Raw genomic sequence first — 27,373 nt, 5'->3', positions numbered from 1 at the left:
AACTAATTGAGTCAAACTGCGTTTCACGAGATTCGTAATAAAAAAAAACAAATTTTTAATTTGGTCAAAATTTCCTTATTTGGTCATCTTATTAGTGATTTGTTACTTCCTCTAACTGAGTTCAAAAATTCTTATTCGAAATGTGATTTCTTATACAAAGTTAAATTTCGCGCTTGTGCTAAGTCAAGTAACCAGTTCTGTAGCGCAAATATTCCATGTTAATTTGAAGATAGGTCAGTCCTTCAAGTAAAAACTTTTTAATATAATTAAAAAATTTTCTTTTCAAATTACTAAAAAAACTGATTCCGCACAAAGGTATAGAATTCTGTGGTTCTTTTCAAATGTTTTTTTACTTTTTTTTTCATAAAAATTTCAATTATCCATAGAAATGAATTCGAAAATCGAATTTGATAAAATCGAAAATAAAAAATAAATATGCGTTGTTTAGATTTTTTTTTTTGGTTCTATCAGATCTTTTTTATATAAAATTGATTTCCGCATTTAGTAATCAGATTTTTTAAATAACTTTTGGTCATGGGCATTTGAACTTAATTTCTATTTCATGCGACATATCTATGTATAGGAATAGTTGAATTTTAATATATATAGACAAGAATATTGGATAAATTCTTGTATTAATTTAGATAATTCAAATATGTAAATATTCAGAAATGTACACGAATTTTTCTTTAAAACAAAATATTTAAACCGTTTTTTTTTTGCAAAATTCAATAAGGAAGACGTTTTTAAATGTTTGGAAAAAAAATAAGGAATTTTATTGATTGCGTATTTTGCGATGTTAAAAATAGACTAGAACATAAATAATTTGTTTACAAAAAAATGGTCACCATTAAATGAGTAATTTTATATTAGCGGTGTGCATAGAAAATGAGAATTTCTAAATTTATTCTGTAGTCAAAACAGAGAGAATAATTAAGTAATTCTTAATTTAATTTTAGACGAAATAAAGTTAATTTTAATTGTAATTACAATATTTTATTATTTTTTTTTTTAAAACATTTGGGTATAAAGAAATAACAAAAAGAAATAACATTGATTTTATTCAATATAAAATAAATTCCTTGCTAATTAATTAATAACTTTGCTATAGTAATATGAGTAAAGAAATATGGAATAAATTTTTTAATTTACAAATTTTTTTAGTTAAATTTAAATAGAGAATTATACGATTAATAGAGAATTGCAGTTTCAAAAGGTACGTTTAATATTACGAATGAAAGACATTAAAAAAATGAATATAAACAAAAATCGTTGAGAAGAATCACTGAACAATATTTTGAGTTCGAAATAGCATTTCTAAATGTTCTAAGAATTAACTTAAATTTTTACGTTTCCAAAAAAATTTTAAAAAGTTCGTTTCCCCATTTGTAATTTGTTTTGTTAATATTGCACTGCTTTAATAACTATGCGCACAAATTATTATTTTCGAATTTCGCCTATAATTATGCAAATTTTATTATATGGTGGTTAAATAAAAAGAAGTATTTTAATGAAAACTCTATAAGGTGATCCGCAATAATTTTTAGTTACTGTTACTTTCCTATTACTCCTTAAAATCTATCAAAGTTAGAGAAATAATTTTTCTAATAAAATCTTTTTTAACCCACACCATCCCACAGATCTGTATACTATGATAATTGAATTCCAGTTTATAAAAAAAACTAAAAAACCAGAACAAGAAAAAAGAAAGGTAATTAAAATATTTAATTTTACATAAAAATTGTAAAAGTGAACCCCATATTTGGGTTCATTTTCAAAGTTGACTCAAAAAAAAAATTTTTATTAAAATATTTTTTTCAATAATCTTAAAATGTTTCATTCGACCAACACATTTTGCACATTATTTTAAATGGAAACCATTTACGATCATTTACAATAAAGTTCAGAAAGAAAAAATTGAAAAATTCGAAAAAGAAAAAAAAAATAAAAAACTTTGATTTACTTTTTTTATGAAAAAAGAAAATGTGGGGAAGTTGTTAAAATTAATTCACAAAATCTGCCCACGTAATTTTGCTGCATGAATGTACTCGTTTTTTTTCCTTCAAATAAATTTTCTCTTTTTTTGAGAAAAAATACAGAAATTAAAAAAAAAACCAAATTCAGGCTCTACTAATTCAGCACTGGTTTTAAAATTAATACAACACTCTTCAAATATTGTAAAGTCCTTGACTTTCTTTGAGATTCGTAAGGAATTTACATGTTAACTATTTTAGTAATTACTAATTTGTAATCTCGAAAAAAACCTTTTCTTTTTTCTGCATTAATTTTATGGTTTTTAGTAAAATTGCAAAATTTTTTTACCGGCTCTTTGGTTTTTTTTCTTATTACTTTTAATTCTTTAATTACAATTAATTAAAGGAATGGAAAAACAAAATATGATGAAAGAATAAGAGAAAATTATAAGAAGAGATTAATATATTGATAACTCCTTCCCTGTCTTCTGTATGTATGTATGTATGTACGCATGCATAAATGAGTAGAAAACATTATAAGCTAAACTTACAATGCATGCATAAAAAATAATTTTTCTTCTATTCTATAAAATTTAATTGTATTCGACTAAAAAAATTTGAACAGAAACTCCTTTTCATTTCAATTAAATCAATTTATGTGTGTTCATATATGTGTGTATTTAGATTTAATGGCAGACGCATCAATAATGAATTTAACTTAATATATGTGCACAAATATACATACATGCAACAATGTACCATCACAAATTATAAAATGTAAAATAATTTAAAGAAAAGGAAAAAAAAGAAACAGGCGCGCGTAGAAGGCTGGCACCCCGCCTAAACTTTTCAGCATACCAAAAACGAAAAAAAAAATATGCAACACATACACACACTCACACATATACACATAATTATACATATATTTTTATTTTTCAATTTTTTTTTTTTTTTTTTTGCAAATTTTTAAATTAAATTTTAAATAAAGTGAAACTTTTTTTATTTCTTGTTTTTTCTTGTATTTATCCAAATCTATAAAAATTGCAGTGTTAATGTCCATATGTACATACATTTTCACTATTTCATTACACTATTTTTTCGAAAATTATTGTAGGATTATATTTACACATACAAATATACAATCATTTTGCAAAATATACAATCTAAAGATAATTTCTAGGAACATATACACATTATGTATATAACAAAGAAAAACAAGAGCAAAAAGCACCACAAGCACCAAACAGCAGAAGCAACAATATTCATCAATATAGCAATTTTTTTTGTAAAATAACGTAAGACGACAACACCGACGACGACAACGACTACGACGACTTGATGTTGTGAAGGAAGATAAATATAAATAATAATTATTAAGACAGATTATAAGTAGGATGTTGTTTAATAGAAGAAAATGATTATGTTGATAATCACTTTCATGACGATGAAAATGATGATGATAATGGTAAATGGATTTTGCTAAAAAGCAAAAAAAAAACGAACAACAGAAAATAAGAAAGAAAAATAGCAACAGGATACAATAATCATTGGAAAGAAATGATAATGATCATCATCATAATGGTGATCATCATTATCATCATCATCTGCATCATGATAATCACTGTCATTACATCGTCTACTAATATTGATATTGATAATAATATTGATGATATTGTCGAGTGCATGTTAGTACTTACGTATAATACTAAAAATATTTGAATTGAAGAAAAAAAAATTGAAAAGAAAAACGAGAAGAAAACAAAAAAAAATCAAAAAGCCTTTAGGATATTTTCAATTTTACCGCATTAATTTTTCAAGTACCTACTCTTGATGGTGATCTTGACTGTTGCATACACACAATAACACACCATCATCGTCGCATATAGTTAAGAGTTACTTGGGCGCTTGCTCTTGTTTATTGCGTTATCGTTTGTTTCTTTTTATCTTGTTTATAGTTTTTCCTCTTTTATTGTTTTTGTTATTGTTGTTCGCTACTCTTCTTATTACTTTTTCTTTTCTGTTTTGTCGTTTTTACTCGCGTTATTTTATTGTTTGTCGTTGTCATCGTTTCATGGAAGTTGCTTCAGATTTTCCTAGCAAGCAAAAAAAAAAAAAAAAATCCGCCAACTCTTTTATGAAAAGAGAAAATCAGAAAAAAAAAACAGAAAAAAGCAGATTATTTATACATACTGTCAATTGTATGTGTATACATAAATTTTTCGTACGAATATGAATGTTTTGTATGTATTTATGTATGTGAACATTTTTATTTTCACTACGTATGAAGTATGATAGGTTTTTGTTTTCTAATTTCATTCTTTTTTTTTTTCAGTGTACTTACCCAGCGTATATGTAGGTACATATAATATGTATGTATGTTTATAATAATGTTTTATATACATAGTTTTATATACATATATTTTATATACTTGATAATTTTTTTTATTTTACTTTTCTTTTATAAAATATAAAAATTGTACCAGAGTACCATTAATAATTGCAAGAACGGAACAAATAATAATCGTACTTAGGGTATATATACATACATACATATGTTCGTGGTTGTATTCATATACGTATGTATGTATATTTATTTATAATAGTAAATGTATTAAAATTACATGTAATGTATTCACAACAAGAAAACCAAAGAAAAAAAAATATAAAACTAATAAAAAAAGGAAAAATAAAAATTTTTAATTTAAAAAAATTATTTTTGAGAATATATTGGTGCACATATAAGTTTACCGTCATGATGAGATTTCCTTCAGTTCAAAATTGTTGATCGTCAAAAATAATACTTGAAATAAAAAAGCCATATTTTTTATTAAACAAAAAAAAGTTATAGAAAAAAAAAATTAAATTGAAATTTAAAAAAAAAAAAAATTAAAAGAAAATTTTGATTTTAAAAATTTTATAAAAAAGTTTATTTTTTATTTAAAAATTAAATAAAATAAAATTATATTAGAACAAAAAACCAGAAAAAAACAAAGTAAAAAATGGAAAATAGTGATGTGGTAAATAATTTTTGGAAAATTTTTTAATTCCCTTTTATAGATTTACTAGTTTTAGAGAAATTAAAAAAATTTTAGAGAACAATTGACGAATTTTAAATATTCAAAAAATGAATCGAGAAATTGTAGAATTTTAACCATACCAGTTAAATAAAAAAAAAGTACAAAAATGAATTAATTTTAAAAAATTTTAATTTAGAATCAATTCGGTCTTAATCTTTTTCAAAAGTTTAGCAATTAAATTTAATTTTTTTGGACTAGCGGTTTATTTAATTTGCAATTTATCATAAAATCAAAAACTGGATTTTCAAAGAGTAGCAAAGAAAAAAAATTTTTAATCCAAATCCATGAAATGCAAAAAGAAAAAAAAAATTGTTTTAGAGGGCATTGAAACGAAATCTAAAAAAAATTTCATTTAAAAAGGAAAAAAAAAAGAAAACAAGTAAAAGAAGATCAAAAATACCCGTCTGGAAAATGTGAAACAGTAATGAGAGAAAGTTGAAAAGTAACATTACACCTATTGAACTTGGTGACGTTCACATTCACTCACCTTTTTTGCAGTAAAATATTTTAGAAAAAAATTTTCTTTCGCACACCTTTTTCTTTATCTAATAAAAATCGTATAATTGGTGCATTATTTAAAAAATTGTTTAAATAATTTTCATTTTTATTTGAAAAATTAAATTCTTAATTCTAAAATTATTGGAATTTAGTTAAAACTTAACATAATTTGAGTATGATGAGAGTACCTTAAAATAATATTATTATTTATAATTTATTAGCAGAAAGAACATTAATTATTATGTACATTTAAAGAGTTTATTTAAATTAATTAATTTTATGGTTTAAAAGATGTTCAAATATAAAATTAAAATAAGTATTGTTTTCACCTTGAAATAATATTAATTTTTTGAATATTTTCGCATCGACATACATACATACGTGTACATTATTTAATAGCCGGTTTTTATTGCTGATTTTATAATTATTTTTTCTCGTTTTATTTTAAGAAAAATTCAATTATTTTAAATTATGGTATTCAACTAATAATCTGAATTTCTTTTTAAATATGCACATAAATTCTTTAAATTTTAACATTTATTATTTATTTGTTTATTTATTTGAAATTATTATATTGATGTTGTTTTTTTATAATTGAATATTCTTTTGAAATAAATGTGTGTTTGTAGTTAGTATTAGTAAAAGGAAAAAATATAAATTAAATTCGAAAGTTCTTTCAAATTGACCATTGGAAATACATAGATGAGGAGGTTTATATAATTTGAAATTTTTAATTTATGATATTGGAAATGGAAAAATTACATGACTACAATTTCCCTTGAACAATATAACTTTTAAAATTTTTTAATTACTTTTATTAGCTGTTAAAAAGTTTTCAAACTTTCGAAAGATTTTACGTAAAATTTTGGGAAAATGATGGAAAAAGTTTAAATGATAAAATTTTCTATTTAGTCTGTATTAGGCTCAATTGCTATTTTGTACCAATATCACGATATTATTTTGGTCTTCTTAGATGGCTTTCTCAGCTCAAGATGGCCTTCTTAGCAACATTTTAAATTCGAATTTTTCTAAAAATCAAACACAGTTTTTATTATACTTAATATTTCAATGAGGTTTTATTAATGTTCAGTTCGGCTATTATTTTATATATTCGAAGTAAATTAAATTTGTATCTTTTGAATTTGTATTAACGCTATTGTACCTACCAATCTAAAAGCAAAAATTTAAATGAAATTGTAACATTGAGTGAACTATGAGTTTTATTCAAATCTAATGAAAACTATTTAAAAAGCATACATAAGTTCATCTACAATAATTTGCTTAACTTTTAGAAAAGATTCGTTTAAGCAGATTATATGTGGTAGATATATGTATATATAGGAGTCTACATAAAGAATATCCAAAAAAAGGATGCTTCTCCTAAATAAATTGTTCATAAAAGAAAGAGATATTATGGGATATGCAAGCACTTTAACTTGACAAAAATAATGTCAAGTTCAAAGGTAAAAATTTTTTAAGCAAAATATGAAAAAACTCCACCTGAGAGAGAAAATGAATATTTTTCATTAATTATGTATCAGTCTTAGGAAATATAAAATGTGGCAGGACTCTTAATTAAAAAGAAATTTAATTCATTTACTTAGACGTTCAGATGTGACTGCCAAACTTAAAAATGAATAAAAATCCTTTGAAAGGATTCTTTTATATCAAAAGCTACTAAAGATTTCTCTTTGAACATTTTTACATATTTGCTCCCTCAAAAACTTATAACCAAATCAAAATTTAGCACTTTTAAAAACCCTTTAATTTATTAATAAATTAATTTTTGAAATTTAAACATTTCTTTAACCCATCATAATTTTTTTATCACAATTCTTTGAGTACGAGTAGTAATTGATTTTCATTTTTAAAATTAATTTTTGCTAGATTTTGTTTATTCTAAGATTAATTTTTTTTTATTATTTCCCGTTTTTTACTAGCAAAATTTTTTATATTTTCAATTTGTTTTCCATAGAATATGAGTAAATACGCGATACTTGAATTTTGCGTGGAAGTATGAAATGTTGCGTAGTATTTTAATATTAAATTTGTTTGCTTTTTGTACAATTCCGTATATTATAAAAATAATTGAAATAAGTTTTATTTTTTTTTTGTAAATCTTTTTTTAATAATGCTCATAAATCATGGCAAAAATTTTGTGCTTGATTTTGTACTATGTACATACGATTTTTATCCATACGACTATGTCGTTATATCTTAGTATGTATTTATTTTAGAAAGGGCAATGACTTGCTTTCCACTGCGATCCGATTATACAAATTAAAATTTTATTATCAATTGCGTTTTCCCTAAATATAATATGAATAGGTATGTACATATACATGTGTTCGGTACATTTATGAGATAGTTATAAACTATAGCAAATGCAAAACAGTTTTAAGAAATATTTTTGTTTTTATGTAAAATTAAAATAAATTTTTATAAGTCTGCAGATTCAATTTGGAGAATTTCTTTTAAAAAATCTTTTCTTTAAATTATAGCATTCAAATGAAAAAATGTAATTGAATTTAAAATTTATAATTTGGAATATTAAATAGGTCAGCTTGGGGTTTCAAGCAATTTTAGAATAAACAAATATATCCACATGAATACTTGAAAATAATAAAATTAAAGAAATATCAACAGTAATCAAGTACTTAATACAAATGATTTATTATTATAAAATTATTACATTTAGATTAATTGCATAAATCTGCAGTCACAACAATATTTCAAACTCGAGAGATGAACGTTTGAACTAGTTTATAACCGGTAGTTTAGACTTCTAAGTGGAATTCTGTTTGAAAATTTATTATATTATTGAAGTGGAAAATATTAAATGATATTTAAAGCACAATAATTGCTAATATTTGACAAAAATAAGGATTTGTTATCCCCTTTTGTCTTTGTCTAATTTGCCTGATTATTTATACCAACGCAAATCTGATCGAAGAGTGAGTAGATCTAATATGAGGAAATTAAAGTTACAAAGTGAATTTGATTTGAATTTTCAAAATTATTTAAAAATTTTATTTTATAAGCAGATGTAAGGCCGTGGTAAACGAAAATATACGTTCATAAGGTTATAAAACGTGTTGGTTTGCGATTACTTATTTTAAACTAATTTAATCATTGGAATATGTTGTTTTTAAACAACTTTTAATATAAGGCAGTATTATTTCTAACAGCGGCTCTTTCGCCTTAGTAAATGATCACGTTAGCGCATTCACTAAATTTTTTTGGTAGTGACACGCACTGCGACAGTAAATGCGTAGTAATGAACAATCTCATATTACAATTATTATGAATTTACATATAAATTTTTTTTTCTAAATTTGTGGAATGAATTTAATTTTTCATACTGTGTGAATTTTTTGTAGCATCTATGAATTAAAATTACGAAGTAATATTTTAATGTAATGAATGAAATCTAAAGATAAATTTAATACGAAATCTCATATGGTATTCATTGATGGTTTTCAGGTTATATAAGTTTTCCTAAATTATACTTTAATTTGAATTTAAAAGTTTTTAAACATGAATTTGTTTTTGCTTTATTTGGCAGACAACCACAGAAGAAGTAAAAAATACCGAAGAAAAGAAGGATATTTCTCCATCAGCTGCTGAAGCCTCCACTGTTCCAACTGAAGAATCAAAAAATACCACAGAAGAGAATAAATCAACCGAAGTAGAATCCGAAGTAAAAGTTGAAAAAGTAGAAACTCCAACAATAGAAACAGAAACAAAATCAGATGAAGCTGTTACTAAAGGTCCAGAAACAGAAATTGTAGAAACACCAAAACCTTCCGAAGAAACAGCACCGATTCCAGAAGAAAAGGAACAACAATCTGTTGTTGAAAATGTTCCTTCGTCTAATGATACACCAGTAGTTGAAACCGAAAAACCCCATGAAGAAACAAAAACATCAGCGTCCTTAACTAATGGAATTGAACATCATGATGAAGAACCAAAATTAAATGGTTCAGCTGAGTCACCGAAAATTGAGGTAAAGAGTGAAGAAAAGTCATCAGTTGTTGATATTGAACCAAGTTCTAATATTGAACCTAATGCAAATGAAATTACTTTAAGTTCTGAAACTGAAAAATCTCTCAATAATGTACAAATATCTACAAATGTTAGTAATGTTATAACTAAAGATGATGACAATGATCCTTTAAATCCTGTAAATAAACTATCTTCTTCCTCTCCTCCGCCACTTCCTTGTTCCCCTCCTCCTTCACAGGTGATGGTATTTGCATTAAGTGAAACTAAACAAGAACAACAGCCAATCCTTGAAGATATCCCAAAAATTGAAGATGTTGCTATTAAAAACGATATAGTTTCTAATGACGTACAAGAAAAATTAGACATAGGATTGGCTAACGCAGATATTACAACAGAAAAACAAAGCGAATTAATTGTACCAGCTGAAAAAACAGATACTTTGTTAGAGAAAACTGAAAATGTTGTGCAAGAAGTTGAAAAGTCTGATTCAAAAAAAGAAACTGAGGAAATAAAATTGGAAACTGCAAAAACAGACGATAAAGTTGAAAATTCAACTGAAATAGGTAACGCTACTTCGGAAGTTATTGCCACAAATATTGCTCAAGAAAAGTTAATAGCAACTGAAGAACAATTATCTGAAAATAAAAATGACTTAACAGAAGAGAAAAATGTTGAAAAACATGAAAGTGAGTTAGCCAAAAGTTTACCAGAATCTATTGAAAATTCTAAAACTCAAATAGAACCGATATCAGAAGAAAAAGACAATCAAATTCAAGCTGAAAATTTAACTAACGTAATTGAAAAAAGCTTAAATACTGAAACACCTCAAAATAATGAATCAAATGAAAGGGTGGAAATTTTAGCTCCATCAGTAGATCTAGGTTCACAACAAGACAATAATTCGTCACCCACTAATGAAATTATAAAACAAGAAGACACAATGTCTACGGCAAAATTTGATAACGATATCAATGAAATTGTTGAAACGATAGCACTAATACAAGAATATACAGACACAGTAGCATCAGCATCAAAAGATTTAATTGAAAGTGTTACATCGACAGTTAGTAATAACGAATCTCAATCAAAGGAAGTTCATGAAAATCAAGTTCCACCGTCTCCACCACCACCATTGCAAGAAAATGTAGAAGAAAATAAACAAACTGGAGAAAATATTTGTGTAGAAAAAATTTCAATTGAATCAAATATTGAACAAGATTTACCGACACCACCACCAACACCATCATCACAATCAAATATAGATTTGGAAAATTTTAGAGAAAATAAGTCTGAAGACTGTGACAATAAGTCAGAAGTAGCATTGACATCATCTGAAAATATGATATCCAATGTAGAGGAAAACAAAATTAGCGCTGACATTAGCAACCAATCAAATAATACATCAGAATTAACATCACAAAATGAAATAAACGAAAATGAAATTACAGCGACTGCAACAAGCAATAACAATGCTCCTAACCAGAAAAAGGTACATCAAAATAATAGTAAAAAATCGCGCAAAAACAAAAATAGAAGGAAAAGGAAATATAATCGATAAATTAATTGCAAAATTTAAAACCAAATAGAATAATAACGTTCTTTTTTAATTACTTTTCGTTTTTTAACCTGTTTTATCAAATTTGTAGTGTGAAAAACAATTAATTTCTATTTAATTTTTTTTTTTTCCGAATTAAATTTTCCTCTTTTAATTTCTGTTCTATACTTTATTTTGCTTTGGAAAAAATATATTATTATTAAAACAAATTTTATTAACAAATCACAAGCGTTTAGAAGATTTTTAGAGAAGAATAAATGTTTTTTTTTTGTATTTAATACTTATCGATTCATAAATTATTATTTCGGTACACTATTTGTAATTGATTGATATATTTTCATGTTTTTTTTTCTATTAATAACCAATTTTTCACTTAATCAAAATTCGTTTTATTAAAGTTTGCAATATAACTACTCTTGTACATCCAAATGTGATTAGTGTCATGTTATCGTAAACACGAATGATAGATTTATAACACATTTAAAAAACCTCGTAGTAAATGTAAAGTAGTTGATATGCATTTAAACCACTATAATGCTCAAATTTAATAAATTTAATGTTAAACTAAAACTTTTCCAATTATCACTATTGAAAAATAATTCGTGATTTTGATTTAAATCGAATTAAAATTTTTTCCTATAAAAAGAAATGAAAATTTTTCAAAATCTAATGATCTAAAATTATAGTCTAATAATCATTTCTTAAATTTTTTTTTTTATAATCCAGATATGAAATTCAATGTGCTATTAGAATCAGTGTGATAGAATTGGAAAAGATATAGTTAACATAAAAAACAAAATATCCTTATTTAGTATTTAATTCTTTTATATTTTAACATTTCAATAATTTCTTTTATTTTAGTTTTTAAATAGAATTCTAAATTAAATTTTCTCAAAAGATTCCTATTTTAAATAACACCATAAAAATTTAAATATCGCTTGATGGTGTTGTTGAATTTAGAAATATTTATTATTCTTTTAGAAAATGAATTGGAAATAAATTTTTCCTTTTACTCTTAGAATTTTCGGTACTTGAAAGGATTTGCATTCAAAAGCAATTTATTGAAATTATTCATAATATATTAAAATTATAAATTTGATCTACACCTTTTTTTTTGTCTCATTTTTTTTTTGTTCGTTGTGACAAATTACTTCGTGGCTTAATTAATAATAATTAATATGAAAAATTATATTAAAATAAAAATTATTTTATGAAATTGGTTGTTTGTGTTCCTTTTCGTTTTGCTTTTTATTTTCGCAAATTAATTTAAATTTATTTTAAACTGAATTCATTTTAAAAAATTAAGATTAGATTAGAATTAAAATTTCTAAAAAATCTTTAAATTCAATGCATAAATACCTGAACACAAAATTTTAAACCATTTTTTCTTTTCGCGTTTAAGTTATAAAAACGAATTTAACAAAATAAAATCAATATTTAATAAACATTTTTACATCATATTTTGTATGCACCAAATTCATTTGCATATCGAAATTAAGTTTTTCAATATAATGCATATAATTTCAAAATTATAAGTTTTTATAATACTATTAATTTTTTTACATTGAAATTTTATTTAGAAACATTGAAAATTTATTTAAAATCATTAAATATTCTGAAATTCATTGTAATAAGAAAAAATTAAAATTTATTATTAAACAATTATAATTTTAATGAAAAAAAAAAAAATAATAAAAATTTGCAATTGATTAAACAATTGAGAACACAAGTGATTTTCAAAATACACGCACATTTAACATAAAATAATATCATCAAATCTTATCATGTAAAATTTTTAAAATTTTTAACAAAAAATTTAAAATCATAAAATCAATGGGTACTGAAAGTGGAGCATCATAGCATAATATAATCAAATAAGAAAAAAAATCTAATAAAAGGATGAATATTAATTAGAAGAAAAATGCAAATTCAAAATTATTGGGATGCTGATATAAGAAAGGATTATTTTTTTTTTATTACCGAACACTAATATTAAATTAAAAAAGAAAAGATAAATAAAAATAACTACAAATCATTCACTGTTACCACTACTACTACTACTACTACTACTACCATCTACTACTAAAGTTGAATTATGTGTGCTGTTTTCTTGCATTTGTAACATTGTTGTTGTGAAAAATCCATTCCTGTGAACGAATTATTTGTTATTCATCATCAAATCAAAAATACTAAACACAAAAAAAAAATAAAGAAAATGACTTGATTTTAAAAATTGAAAAAAAATTTAACAAACAAATCAAGTTATTAACAAAATTTCCTATATGAATTGCCATCATAACTTCCTTAGACTGTTTTCTTTTAGATTAAATCATTATAAATAATATAAGACTGGTTTTTTAAGCTTTTAAGAATTGTGATTTTGGTTTTGTTTTTTTTTTTTTTTTTATGCTCAAGCTTGATCAAAATTTAATATATTAAAGTAATTTTAATAACGTAATATCTAAATTTTAATTGAGTATTTAAAATTTATTTGGTTCACTGTTTTCTTTCTTTTCTACGTCTTTTGTTAAGTATTTAATTTAATAATTTGCAAATAAAAAACGCAATCATAAGTTTAGTTTAAACAACATTTTACATACATTACTTAGTACATTGATTACGTGATTCATACAAATACTTTACTTCAATATTCATTAATTTAATTTTTCTATTTCGATGCAATATAAACGAAATAAGTTAACAAATTTTGGTTTGGGGTTTCAACTTAAAATTATATAAAATTTTTGTCAAAGAACTTTTTTATAATTTTAATTTTTGTGGCATTAAGTCACTTAAATCGATAAAGTTAAATGAAATAACAATTAACAGGAAAGTTATAAAATTAATTTAAAATTATTACAAATTAATATAAATAAAATTTTGTGACATTTTAAGAATTAATTAAAAATTATTAAATTTAAATTAAAAACTGTAATTGATAGGCAATTTAATTTGATCAAGCTTATATACATATTTTTTTATGTATTTTAGAAAATAATATTCAATTTATGTACTTGTAATTATTATTTTTTTTTATTTTTTTATAACATTTCATGAATCATACCTACATATATTATCCTTTATTAAAATTAATACGACAAAATGATTTGAACTAACAACATGCTCATTGCTTATATTAATTTCATTAAATTCACTATTTTCTTATAATTTTAAGTACACTATACAATAATTTTATCATAATTTAACGTCCCTGATCCAATAAATTATAATAAGTTTGACAATATGCATGATAGTTAAGTGATAAGATTTTCTTAAACTAAATAAAATAATTAAGAAAGCTAAAAATAATTAAAAGAAAGAAAACTGTTATGTATTTGAAATCGTTTCAAATACTTAAAAAATTGAAAAGAAAAATACTAATATGCTTTTTTTTTTAATTTGGCAAAAACATTTTTAGAAGAATTATGCAAAATGAAAATATTCAATTTTACTTAGTTTTGGTATCCTTCATTTTTTCATAGCAAAAAACTATAATTTTATGTTTTAAATAATATTTTGTGTTTACATATTTGAATTGAATAATAAGAGGTTTCATTATTTTTGGAAAATTCATTTGGATTAAGAAATAAAAAATTTTTTTTTTCCTTATCAAAATTCAACAAATCAAAAAATCATTTAAAAAAAAAAATACATTGAAAATTTTTTAAAGGTAATTTTATTTCTCTTTTTATTATTTTTTTTTTATCAACCTCAATTGAAGGTATTCACGATTTTTCCAACATTTCGAATGAGAATTTTTATTTAATATTTAAAGTGTCCTTCCTATATAGAAATGCTTAGATAAATCTTGAATATCTTTATATATTTTTTTTTGGTTTTTTTTCTTCGTAGTAAGTAATGATTTTCTCGTAGTAGTAATTACTATTTTCACGATTTGTTAATTGGTCTATAAAACCTTTTTAGAGCATTATGTGCTAATATTGAAGAAATTCAATATTGTTAAACATTTCATTTCAAAGAAATTTTCTTTAACATATATGAAATATTTTATAATATAAAAATAGTTTATTCTACACGTATTCTAATTAACTTTTAAGCAAAAACACTCTTACCTCTATTTTAAGCCGAATATCTAGTAGCTTCTTGTTATATTAAATTATGTACAATTGCTCTTAAAACAACTTTTCGAATTTATATAATTTTCATTTTTGGTTTTTCTAAATTTTATTTTAAATTTAATTTTATTATAATTCTTCTAAAAATGAAAGTACTTAATAAAAATATAAAAATAACATATTAATTTAATTTTGAAAGAATGCTTTTTTGTTGTAAATCTTTTGATGTTTTGTGACTAACTTTGATATTCCTTTGTCCTTTATTTTAGGAAAATGGGGTAGATGAACATCACGACGAAGTAGCTGAAATATCAGCGACAGAAAGCTTAAACGGAGTTGATCATAAGACTATTGAAGTAAGTTTTATAAATATTTATAAAAATAATGTACTAAATTGCTAAATTTAATGACGTAATTTTAGTTCGTTAACTAATAATTCAAGCACAAATTCAATCATTTAATTTTCAATGGGATTTTAAGATAAAAGAATTCAAAATTTCCTAGTCAAATATTTTAAATGTTTCTAATAAAATGAATTAGTTGTTGGCTTCAAATGAGTTTTAATAAATTTTGAGTTTATAAAATTAAAATATAAATTTATGAATAATTATAAACTTTTATGAGGTGGTATAATTCCAACTAATGTACTTATACCATATTTGTGCTTTATCAATATATTGATTCTTAGAACGCTCTTAGCCTTTTTGCTACTTCAACCATGCATTCAGCCTAATTCAACCGTTTCGATCTCGTAAACTAATATACACACGGCACAGAAATCTATGCCGCATAAAGAGAATCGTTCGAAATTAGTACTTTGACATATTTTTGCACTTCATCATTGTTATATTTTATTAGAAAAATTCCCATCAACATTGATGCATGATCTAAGTTTGTGAATCCATTAATATAATATGAGTTTATTACAGATATTGTTCCTAATTTTTTTCTATGTATTCGAATAACATACAAATTATTGAAATCTATTTTATTTATTCTTTTTTTATTATTTCAGGATATTAAATCTGAAAATCAACAAATTGAAAAAGTTGGTACCGAAGTTATAACGCAAGGAGCTACTGCAGTTGCTGAATAAAAACAAATCTATTTTTATTTTAGCATTAAAAATTCATTTTTGAAACGAATATTATATACTTTTTTGCATAAAAAAAATCGATCTTAAAAATTAAATTAAAAAAAATAATAAATAAATAAAAAAAAAATTATATAAATATAGATATATATATATATATAAATATATATAAAATGTATTAAATATAAACCTAACTAGAATAAAAAATACAAAGAAATACAGATACATTTCAAAATTTAAAATAGTTTATTACAACAAAATACACAAAATATATAATGATAAAAAAAAACAAAGATAAAAGAAGGATATAAGAATTAAAATCGAAAAAAATATTTAATAAAATAATAAAAGAAAATTAAGATATTTAGACATTTATCGAAAAAAACCATCCTATTTGTTTTTTTTTTTTTTTAATAATAATTATATATATAATAACAATACTCTTTCATTACAAAAATTAAAAAAAATGAAAAAAAAAAACAACAAAACGAAAATAAGTAAATTTATATCCAATATTCGCAAAAAAAAAAAATTAAAGAAAAAAGCATAAGTTTAATCTTAATTATATAGAATATTTGATAATTATAAAAAAAAGAATAAAAATAAACAAAATTCGATGTAAATTGTTATTGGTTAAACAAAAAAAAAATAAAAAAAAAAATAAAAAAACTCAAATATTCTAATTTTTTAAGTACCATACGATTAAAAATATACATATATAACATAAACTGATATTTTTTATTTTTAATAAATGTGACACAAAACTTTCAATATAAAACAATTTATCATTGTTTATTTATTTTCACCTTTTATCCCTCTAAATCAGTAAATTTCGTTAGTTTGTTATTTTTTTTGTAGTTTCCGTCATTACTTCCCTATAAAACCATAATTACTGACACACTTTATACATTCTGCATTTATAAAAGTCTAGTCCAAAATGCAGCATGGAGATTAATTTACACAATATATAATTGGCAATATAGGGTGTTTTTAAAAATGCAGTGAGTATTTACATTTCTAACTTAGAACTTAAGTTGCTTTAGTAGCAATAAAAAACTGCAAAAACTGCAAAGTTGCTACTTTTTTTGCACTTGTCGATGAAGTGTTTTCAGAGTCATATTTTTTATTCAATTTGAAAAATAGGAACCTAGACGAACAATTTAAAAAAAAGACTTCTCGTAAACGCGAAATACCGCGATATATAAACTAAACCAGTACTATACGTTATTTATGTTTGTCTAAACAAAAATTGCAATTCAAAACAGTTCATAAATATTGTTATATTTTTGCTATATAACGAAATTAGTATGAGTAACACAGTTAATTCATATGAACTGTTTTGATGTTATAGCATAGTTGGAAATATATTGTATGTATATTTATTACCTTATGTTTTGACAGCATTGCGTTTCAAAGTTATTTTGTTTCGCAGTGCATATTATATTTATGAAAATATCTAGAATTTTTTTTTAGAAAATATTTAAAGCAAAGTAATGACCACTTTAGAAATTTCATGAAATGTTTGCCTCGATCCCTATATTTTTTATTTTCTTTTGCACTAATAATAAGTCTGTATTGAATAAATAAAAATTTATTTATTTTTACTTGCGTAAAAAAAAAATAAAATGTACTTTTTAAGACCTTAGTTTGCAGTTCTATTTAAAAAAAAATATGTACCGTCAAACCCTTGCTGCATTTGCAAAAATACTTCTAGAACAAATTACAAATTTTGTGCTAGAAAAGAATAAAATTATCAAAAATACCTACAGTTAATTTAGAAAAAAAATTTTTTATACACAATTTATCCAATTTACTCCATAAAAAGACAGTACAACTAGATTTATAATCCTTAAACAAAAAATATAATGATTTTCGAGCAAATTAACAGCAAAAGTGACTTACGTTTCATATAAGCTCACGTTGCTCAAAATCTTTTATTCATTTTAATTGAGCACTCGAAATTTGTATTAGAATATGGAAATATATATACATATGTATATATCTACTGACAAGCTAAATTTTTATAATAATTACTAAATAAATACAAATTTTTTTATTCCCTGTCGCAATGGCTCATGCGCTTGCTTTGAAGGGTAATAATTGTCGAAATTATACAGTCGATTGAGGTTTTAATTAAACGCTTTTAATTATTTATTCTGTGCTCTTAATTAATTTTATACGAATACTACTAAAATAAATAATTAAAATAAATTAAAATTAAAAAAAAGTTGGTTCCATTTGAATTAAATAATAAGTGTGGGCATTTTTCAATACATATATAAACTTTTTCAAATTAAGATATTTTTGTAGAAGTTTTTGCCTTTAGGAGCTTTGAATTCTTAAGCGCATTTTCCCGTAATATTTTGCTTTGACTATTTATTACATCTAATTAATATGCGCCTCTTTTTGTTCAGTGGTACGATAGCAATAGTTAATAGAATCATTACTCTCATCCATTACTATATGATTAAATAAAAAACTAAAAAGGATAAATTAAAAGAGCTTAACGAGGCATTTCTGCTTGAAAATAAAATTAACCCAGCTATACATCTTTGTTTTGCACAAGGAAGTAATTATAATAAATATTTTATTAATTTTTGCGATTTTTGACATTATGAATGTACATCCGTATATGCATTTTCATACACATTTTCTAATGAAGCTCTTATTTTGCAAGACAATTTTTGATAATGATTTCTGCAATCATTTATGAAAATTAAGGGAAAAGAAAAAGCAAAAACTATTTTAAGTATCATTTAAATTATGTATGATCTCTTAATAATTTGGACATGGAATCTCCTCATAAGTTTTGAGAATACTCAATATTTTTATTAACCCTCGTTTATTCCTTAAAGTATACATTTATGGATATGAAAGTGAACAGTGATTAAAAGGGCCGTACAACATTGCAAATAAAAAAACTTAAAATAACTATTTTATATAAACCAATCTTATTTGTTTCATTTTAAGAAATTTGTAAAATTTTATTTAATATGCTACCCTTGACCTTGTAGATTTGGTCAAAGTATATGATTTTTCTCGTTCAAACTTATCATGTGAGGATCTATCTTTTGCTTCTCTACTACCATGCGGTGATTTCTCTCTTGAATGATACTTATCTCCTCTACTGGACTCATCATCAGCACCATTTGGATTCGCTTCAGTACCACGCCTTCTTTTATGCTCATTTGAAGAATTTTCTTCTAATCTTTCTCGTTTTCTTCCAAGCTTTCTCTCTTTGCGTAATAATTCCTTCTCATCATCCATGCTTTTTTCTTTGCGATCTTTTGTTTTGGAACTTCTTTCTTTTTTTATTTCATAAATTTCAGGATCATTCTGATGGTGCTGTGGTTGTTGTTGCAGTTGCTGTTGTTGTTGAATTTTCTTTAAACTTGAAGTATTGCTACTACTTCCAGCTTGACTTTCAACCTTACGTCTTTTTGTTTCTTTTTCAAAATCTTGATGCTCTTGACTTCTTCTTTGAAGAGACCCATTACTAGAATTTGATACTGAACTTAAGTCTCGATCCCTTTCTCTTTCTCTGTCCTTTTCTTTTTCCCTTTCACGCTCTCGTTCAACACGAAGATCATGTTCTTTGTCAATAAAATAATAGTCATTTGTATGGGGCGCATCAACAAAAATTGGTGAATCATTTAAGCGATATTCCTTCCTTCTTTCCTTTTCTTTTCGCCTTATATCATCATCTTTATCGTCCTTAATTTTTGTTTCTTTAATTTTTTCTTCTTTTTCTTTTTTTGTGTCTTTAACTTCTTTTTTTATATCTTTATCGAGGATTTCAGTCAAGTTTATCAATTTTATATCTTTGTCATTATTTATAGAGTTTTTGATTATTTTTTTGTCACCTTTATCTTTTTCACGTTTATCTAATTTTATTTCACCGTTTAAGGAGCTTGTTGGAGCGACTGGCTTTATATCTTGTACCACTATCGTATCTCTTTGGGGTTTTTCGGATACCTTCAAACACACGATTAGAATTTTTGATTAACATTTTTTATTCATTATTTTTTAAAGTAATTTTTTGTGGGTATTGCTAACATCTAATGTAGAAGTACCATTATTTTTATTAATTTTAGAAAAGAAAGTATACATTTACATAAATAAACTTACCTGGTGGAAGTCGCTTTCTTTGATCATATTGGCAGCCCTCGTTTTAAGTTGACCAATATAACTTGATGCTAAAACGAATAAGTCGGGCCTTTGATTTTTTTCTTCCTCTCTAACTTTTTCTACTTTTCTTTCTATTATTTGAGAAAGCTTAGTCAAAACTGGAAAATGAGGTAGAATTCTCATTAAAATTATTAAAGCATTACGAATTTGCATATAATCTTTAGAATCTAAACATACAACAATAGCTTTAGTAATTTTATAATGCCATTTATGGCAAACATGTCTGTAATTCTCATAACCCACTTGATCATTTGCTTCAGAAAATTGGTTGCTTACACGGAACTTCGTTACGAATCCGGGAAAACTTGCACACTCCTTGTTGAAAACATTTTGATCCGAATGCCATTTCATAACAGTTTCTAGCATTGCACATAAAAATCTACCATATCTGGTTGCTTCATTTTCAGTACATGATGTTACAGAATACGTTATATCACAAAATATTCTGTCATAACATAAAAGAGTCGAAAAGTTAGCGGCTTTCAAAGTATGAATTGTATGAACAAATTTTGCGCAATAAATTGCATCAAGAGCGGTAAATGTACAACGTGGAAACAAGCATAACTGAAGAAATTGAGTTATGGTTTCATTTTTTGCAGCTTTAGCTGAGCGGGATAAAAACCAGTTGTCTTTTTCTTGAGCAAGCCTTTGATGTATTTTGTCAACATGTTCTTGTTGCTTTCGTTTTTCATCTTGAAGTTTCTCCATCAAAGCTATATAACGTTCTTGCTCCTTTTTGCCTTTAGAAAAATTTGCGTCTAAGGCTTGTACAGAAAGTTGTTTTATTTTGGTTATTTCTTTTTGATAGCTGTCATGCGGTATTTGAAGATCATACATACTCAAAGACCAAAAAGTAACCAAGAATTGCGGACTTATGTCTTCCCAAACTTTAGGGCCGTGTAATGGCCTTACTGACTCTACAATAGGATCCATTATGGCAGACGTGGCTTCCAAATATTTGGACATTTTTTGAGATGTTGTTAACTTCTTTGAATTAGGGTCAGACTTTCGTAATTGATCATACTTTTGATTAATTTGGTGGGTAAACATTGGTCTCGCTAAAAAAAATGCAACATCGGAGTGTATATGATATTCTTGCAACATTTTTATGATTGAGGGTAGACGTTCGACATACTCGTCTACAGAATAAGTTGACCCTAGGAATGTACCAAATTGAACTAACGTATCTTGGCATTGATCATAAAGTTTTCCAACCAATTTTAAATGATTTCTAGCTGTCTCACGATATATAACACAGTGTTTTTGTTGAGCCATTAACAAACATAAGGTTACTGCCAAATCATTATTAGCTAACGCTTCTTTCAATCTTTGTGAAGATTTCTTTGTGTTTCGGACTTGACTAAAATATCCCGCTTCACCTCGTAATAATTCACCACCGCTCATTGCGTTCAATTGTTCATTTGTCATTTCTTCTGTAGCTTCAATCCCTAAAAAAAATTATTTAAAAATTGCAAATTATTAACTTCCTTAAAATCTGGCTTTATCTTTTTCAATTACCTGTCATCTTCTGTACAACTTCTTTAAGTATTAATAAATCTAAGCTACGTTGGGATTTTAATTGATTTGCAACATACTGTAATAAACCGCTTAATTCTATATTATATTTTTTGTAAATTGATCCACAAAAACTAGCTAAGCTCTGTAACCACATTGATAGTGATGTACCATCGTCTTTAAAGCGATCCCTATCAGCTAAAGCTAGTGATTCAATTAAACAATAACCTAACACATCATACGAAAGAGATGTTAAATATTTTAGTGAATCAACTACTGGTCCAATTAAATTATCATAAATCTGTATTTGTAATAAAATATAATCAAACAAAAATCCAGGAGAGCAATGGCTTAGTTTCCCAATTAAGCGCCCCACCGGTTTTACATTTTCTTTACTAACTCGTTTCATCAGCGCTTTTATATTTTTCTTAGTATTTCCCTGTCGTATTATAAGTTCAGGTTGTGTTAAATAAGATTCATTTTTCCATTTCGAGTAAAGTGCATATCTTAAATTGTATGGAAAATACTTTATAACCGTCCATACTTCTTCAGCAATACAACAATTGCAGTCTAAATAAGATAAAGCTGGTAAAATTGATGAATCAATAAGATTTAAGACATCATAATACATTTTCTCTTCATCAGTATTTGCAACAGGTAAATTTAAGTGATCCACATTCATTTCAGATAATATTGTCCTCGTTAATCTTATTAGTTTGTATATTAGTACAGGATCATAATGCAATGATGGTCCTAATGTATTAACCATTGGAAATACATAGCTGCTTAGCTCGTTAAATGTTTTAGCTTCCATAGAAAAGTCAAAATAGATGTCTAACAAACTTTTTTCCTTTTTGCTTACAGATTGAACAGGTGCAAATAATTCAGAACATTTTTTTGAATATATACTGTTGATTGATCTGTGAATTAACTCACATAATGCCTTTGCAATTGGTTCATGAACAACAACACATTGTTCTGGTAATTTATTAATCAATTTTTCCGCATCCTTCCAATTTCCTACTTTCAAAAGTGATTCAAATAATCCAAATTTTTGATTTTTTATATATTTATCTTCCTTATCTGTTGGCTCCGGTTCAATTTCTACAGGTTCCTTGTCTTTATTAGTTGAAATAATGTTTAATTTTCGAACATATTCTTTAGCTTCTAGCATTTCTTTTTCCCAATCCGCAGTTATTTCAGCGTCAGTCGGGCTAAGCCATATGTAAATATCATCCAATTTAATAACCAAGTATTTAAGAAGTAATGCAGTAATATCAAATAACGATCTTGGAGTTGAGTTAACCGAATTTGAAAAATTTCTCAGCTTATATCCTAGAACTTCACAAATTATTGAACCACTTGGCATGTAGGACTGTAACAGTGGAATAAAAAATGTATGGTTTTCAGGTTTCGTTTCGAAAGACTCTAATATAATATCCAGTACGCGATTAGGGTCAAGATTAAAGCAACCAATCAAAGATTTTATCATATCCATAGCATTAGAAGATCCAAAAGTTTTTTCGTCAAATTCTTGATTTAACTCAGTTATCAGTTTGGCATAGCCTTCACTTTCTTCTCTAAATAAATTAAATCTACGTTGCTTGTAATATAATTTTGTTTTTATCTTAATGAATTTTGTGTAAAACACTTTCGGTTTGACTGTACCAGAATCTTGCAATGTGTCAATTTCCAATCGTTCTTTTAGTAGTTTTTCAGACATAAAACTGTCAATATCCTTTGTAATTTCGCAAAATATAGCACGTTCATCTTGATATCCATCAGTTCCAACAATTGAGGTTTCTGCATCAACGATATTAATTACATCTAAAATTATTGTTGGTATATCCCAGTGATAGTGTGATATTTCTGATAAAGCGTTAAGCACCGCTTCCTTTTTTAAACGCCCTAAAAGACACTGCCAAACCAATTCGTAAATAGCTCTTGTAATGCCTGAAATAATATTTTCACTCTTAAAAAACAGATCTGCATTTTGACTTTTAACAGTGGATTTCATGAATTTTAAGAAATCGGATTTTCCACTTTTTTCCCAATGTTTCCACATTTGACTTCGAGTTTGGCTATCCATTTTAGCAAAACGTTAAATTACAAAAATACTTTTGTATTATTCTATTTGGTGTGTCTAAAATACAAAGAACGTCAAATAATAACGCAAAATATCATATTAAACAAGTTCACACCGAAATCGTTATAATAACTATTAATTTTCCTAAATAGTAGTATAAGCAAATATGTCTACAACTACTTCTGAACTTTATTATTAGTAATTGTCATGTAAGACGTCAAGCGATGGCCCTCTAAATAGTAAAAATAGAAAATTTGTGATAGTCGAAACTTCAATATATAAAGGTGAGTCTACAGTATGAGATAAATAAAAAACTTTAAAAGAAGCATAGAAATTAAATTCATATTTCCCTTATTCTAGATAAGCTTTCTTATAAGATAAAAATTACATGACGTTATTAAAAGAAAAAAATTAAAAATTTGATTATAGTTTGATATTTGTCAAATTAAGTTTTTGTTCTAAATTGTCAAATGTAGTCATTATTTTGTTTGTAGAATATAGTTTGTTAGAAAATATTTTACATAAAAAAATTGTTATTTCATTCTTCTGCTAATGTTTGAAAATATTATATAAACGTAAAAAATAATGAAAACTCAAGAATTCCAAAAATAAAAAAATAGCGGAGTTTTCAATTTTAAGCTACATAACCATTCAAATCCGAAAATGTGTTTTAAAGATTGACAGGTGCGAGAAAAATTACGCTTACTATTTAATCAAAGGGCGATTAAAGCAATTCTTAAAAATTATTTTCTTTTTTAATTTTGTTTAATTTTCTAATAATATGACGCTTAGTCGTTTATGTATAATTTACTACATAAAATTTTAATACTGTCAAACTTCGCAACGCTGCTCTGCATTTTAGGTTAAAAATCTTATAATTAGTAGACAGATGCCAGTCTATTAATTGAATTCGTCTATGGAATAATGTGTTATTTAGTAAAAAAGTTGAAATTTAAGAAATAAATATAAACATTTTTATCAAAAGTTCATCCGTGGAAACTTTAATAATGAAAATCGTGATTTTACTTTTACAGGACAAATGAAAGTTTCGTCTAAAATAAATTTTTGCGTTTTTTAAGTTTTAATGGTACAACTTTCAATCTTTACAGTAATATAATTAAAAAAATATTGAAACTATGCATGAATTCATGTTGAATATTGATAATAAAGAAATATTAAACGAAGTAGGAAAAAAATTTTTATGAAAATCAGAAATTGCAATAATGTTTTATTTTAGGTGTTACACCATTCAATTGACCACCTTATAGGCTCAACAGAAGATAAAGATGAACAGATTTTATTGAAATCTTGTCACAAATATGGTTTTTCTAGCGTTGAGCAATTTGAAAAGACTGTCGAAATTATCGCTAATGCCTTTAAACTTTACGTTTTAAACGTAGTCAGCGAAGTTGAATTTTTATCACAGTTTTCTCATTTAAGCTTGGACTTACAACAATCTATATTGGCAGTTTTGAAAACTCGAAAGTCTGAGGTAGTTGTTTTTTTGTTGAGGGAACATAACTCAAAACATTACAAATTATTACAATCTTTTGATTGGGATATAAGATTTGTTTTTGGTGATAGCAATAATCCATCGTTACGTAGAGAAATAGCATCGTTAACTTTAAATTGTATTTATAGTAATGAAAATGAAAAGAAACCAAAGGAATCTTCTATTTTTATGGAATTGGATCGAAAAATGTTAGACACGCTAATAGAAGTCTTGGAAAATTGCGAAGCTTTACTTAAAACAAATTGATAAATGTAACAAGTTAATGATTGCATATTGATCATACATAAGCAAAAATATTTTGTATTTTAAAATAATATGTACACCTACCAAAGTTACATGTGTATGCACATACAAATGTAATATATTTAAGAAAAAATGTTATAATATGCAGAATATATTGAGCTGGAAAATGTTCTATGAAAGGGGAACTGAAATGCTATATTCCTCATTATGTTCTTACCCGTAGGCAAAGTGTGTAGGTACACAAAACTAACTTCAATCCTTGTATTTTCATTTAATTCATATAGAAATTGGGAATGGATTATTAAAATGATCGTAGTATTTAAAATATTACCTTTAAATATTTATTACCATTATAAATCTTTTAAAGAGGAAAAAAAAATAATAATTCTTTTTGTATACATAATACATAAATAAGATTATATAATTCTTAATATGTAATATTATCTCATTAAATAGGTACATAATCGTTAAGGTATTAAATAAAATTATCATTCCGTAAAAGTTGAAATGTTTTAGATGATTTTTAAATTTTAGTTGAATTGTACATTGAAAACAATATTAAACCAATTTAAAATTAAATTTACTATTATAAATAAAAGTTAATCCACTGTTGATGGTAACAGAAAAGATGTATCTTGTAATGTGTTGTAAGAAGTTTGAATACCATGAACACCGGAATCTTGACTGCCATCCTTATTTGATTTTCGTACATTTTTGTACCTACATGTATAATGTATGTTTCTTTTTAATAATTAATAAATATTCCAACAAAAAATGTATTTGTTTTATAACTATTTAAGTGACTTGCACATGCACATGCAAAAGCTTACATTTTAGTTTGCTCAATAAACACTTTCATTTTTTTAATACGTAAATATTCTTTTCTCATTTCTTCTTGAGCGTTTTTGATTTCCTGATCAACTTTCTGACAATTTTCTTTAACTTGCTTTATTTTTTTAAATAATTTCGCTCCTTCTACTTCCAAATTTATTCGATTTTCAAATTGAAATTTTAAAATTGATAGTAATTTTTTTCCATAATTTATTGGATTTTGAAAATATAAATCCATTGTCGGCATTATTTCCTTTTTAGGTAATGTTACGTATTTGGTAGTTTTATAACATATTAGACATTTCTTAGAAATGCATTTTCTACATAACAAATGACCACATTGTAAAAATAGAATTTCATTAAAATTTTGATCCTTTAAAAAACATTTATTACAATGAATCCAAGACATTTTATAGTTTAATATAAACTTTTTAAAAATTATAATTAACTAAAACCTATAACTGCGATCAAATATTTACGGATGTATCATCCCACATATTTTATTGTTTATTTTTCTATAAATCTTGGGTAGTCACATTTTCTAAAACCGTTCAGCTTCGTTTTAATAAAGTTTTTAAAAAGATTAAAAAAAATGACAGCAAGAGCTCTAAAAGTGTGTCAGAAAAAAACAAAATTTTATAGCCAAACCCAACGATTTATGTCATTCCACGTGTTAAGACTTTACTGTTTATTTTCCCAAAACTCAGAGAGTGAGTGAAT

General features: G+C 24.9%; 4 protein-coding genes across 5 annotated transcripts in view; 2 read left to right on the top strand and 2 right to left on the bottom strand.

The window, feature by feature from the left end:
• The window catches only part of LOC129614988 (A-kinase anchor protein 200), a 64,181-nt gene extending 47,193 nt beyond the window's left edge, over positions 1 to 16,988 (top strand). For both annotated transcript variants that reach the window (XM_055530009.1, XM_055530008.1), the window contains 3 exons: positions 9,114 to 11,042; positions 15,454 to 15,540; positions 16,200 to 16,988. In XM_055530009.1, coding sequence (XP_055385984.1) covers positions 9,114 to 11,042; positions 15,454 to 15,540; positions 16,200 to 16,280 — 2,097 coding nt within the window. In that variant the 3' untranslated portion in view covers positions 16,281 to 16,988. The remainder of the gene's footprint in view (positions 1 to 9,113; positions 11,043 to 15,453; positions 15,541 to 16,199) is intronic.
• Positions 16,989 to 19,152: 2,164 nt separating this feature from the next.
• On the bottom strand, positions 19,153 to 24,253 carry LOC129615330 (THO complex subunit 2). The gene is made up of 4 exons (XM_055530473.1): positions 24,182 to 24,253; positions 21,984 to 24,123; positions 20,406 to 21,913; positions 19,153 to 20,252 (listed from the first exon to the last, which is right to left on the bottom strand). Exons 2-4 carry the CDS (start codon positions 24,067 to 24,069, stop codon positions 19,266 to 19,268), a joined length of 4,581 nt encoding a protein of 1,526 aa, XP_055386448.1. The 5' UTR covers positions 24,070 to 24,123; positions 24,182 to 24,253; the 3' UTR covers positions 19,153 to 19,265.
• Positions 24,254 to 25,137: 884 nt separating this feature from the next.
• Positions 25,138 to 26,241, top strand: LOC129615368 (COMM domain-containing protein 8-like). The gene is made up of 2 exons (XM_055530530.1): positions 25,138 to 25,250; positions 25,304 to 26,241. The coding sequence occupies exons 1-2, from the start codon at positions 25,203 to 25,205 to the stop codon at positions 25,823 to 25,825; spliced, it is 570 nt and encodes a 189-aa protein (XP_055386505.1). The 5' UTR covers positions 25,138 to 25,202; the 3' UTR covers positions 25,826 to 26,241.
• Positions 26,242 to 26,409: 168 nt separating this feature from the next.
• On the bottom strand, positions 26,410 to 27,263 carry LOC129615369 (RING finger protein 212B). Its single transcript, XM_055530531.1, has 2 exons — positions 26,653 to 27,263; positions 26,410 to 26,542 (listed from the first exon to the last, which is right to left on the bottom strand). Exons 1-2 carry the CDS (start codon positions 27,060 to 27,062, stop codon positions 26,422 to 26,424), a joined length of 531 nt encoding a protein of 176 aa, XP_055386506.1. The 5' UTR covers positions 27,063 to 27,263; the 3' UTR covers positions 26,410 to 26,421.
• Positions 27,264 to 27,373: the final 110 nt, after the last annotated feature.

Source organism: Condylostylus longicornis, unplaced genomic scaffold (assembly GCF_029603195.1).
Source record: "Condylostylus longicornis isolate FDR11 unplaced genomic scaffold, ASM2960319v2 ptg000135l, whole genome shotgun sequence".
In the NCBI taxonomy this organism is placed as follows: Eukaryota; Metazoa; Arthropoda; class Insecta; order Diptera; family Dolichopodidae; genus Condylostylus; species Condylostylus longicornis.
The sequence above is the reverse complement of the archived record's forward strand: the minus strand, read 5'-3'. Positions and strand labels throughout refer to the sequence as shown.

Excerpts from the sequence above, each read along its gene's own strand:
- LOC129615330 (XM_055530473.1), bottom strand. The coding sequence starts at position 24,069 with ATGGATAGCCAAACTCGAAGTCAAATGTGGAAACATTGGGAAAAAAGT. Across the intron at positions 21,914-21,983 it reads AGTTGTACAGAAGATGACAG|GGATTGAAGCTACAGAAGAA; the intron begins GTAATTGAAAAA and ends AATTTTTTTTAG. Across the intron at positions 20,253-20,405 it reads AAGAAAGCGACTTCCACCAG|GTATCCGAAAAACCCCAAAG; the intron begins GTAAGTTTATTT and ends GTGTGTTTGAAG.
- LOC129615368 (XM_055530530.1), top strand. The coding sequence starts at position 25,203 with ATGCATGAATTCATGTTGAATATTGATAATAAAGAAATATTAAACGAA. Across the intron at positions 25,251-25,303 it reads ATAAAGAAATATTAAACGAA|GTGTTACACCATTCAATTGA; the intron begins GTAGGAAAAAAA and ends GTTTTATTTTAG.
- LOC129615369 (XM_055530531.1), bottom strand. The coding sequence starts at position 27,062 with ATGTCTTGGATTCATTGTAATAAATGTTTTTTAAAGGATCAAAATTTT. Across the intron at positions 26,543-26,652 it reads TTTATTGAGCAAACTAAAAT|GTACAAAAATGTACGAAAAT; the intron begins GTAAGCTTTTGC and ends TTATACATGTAG.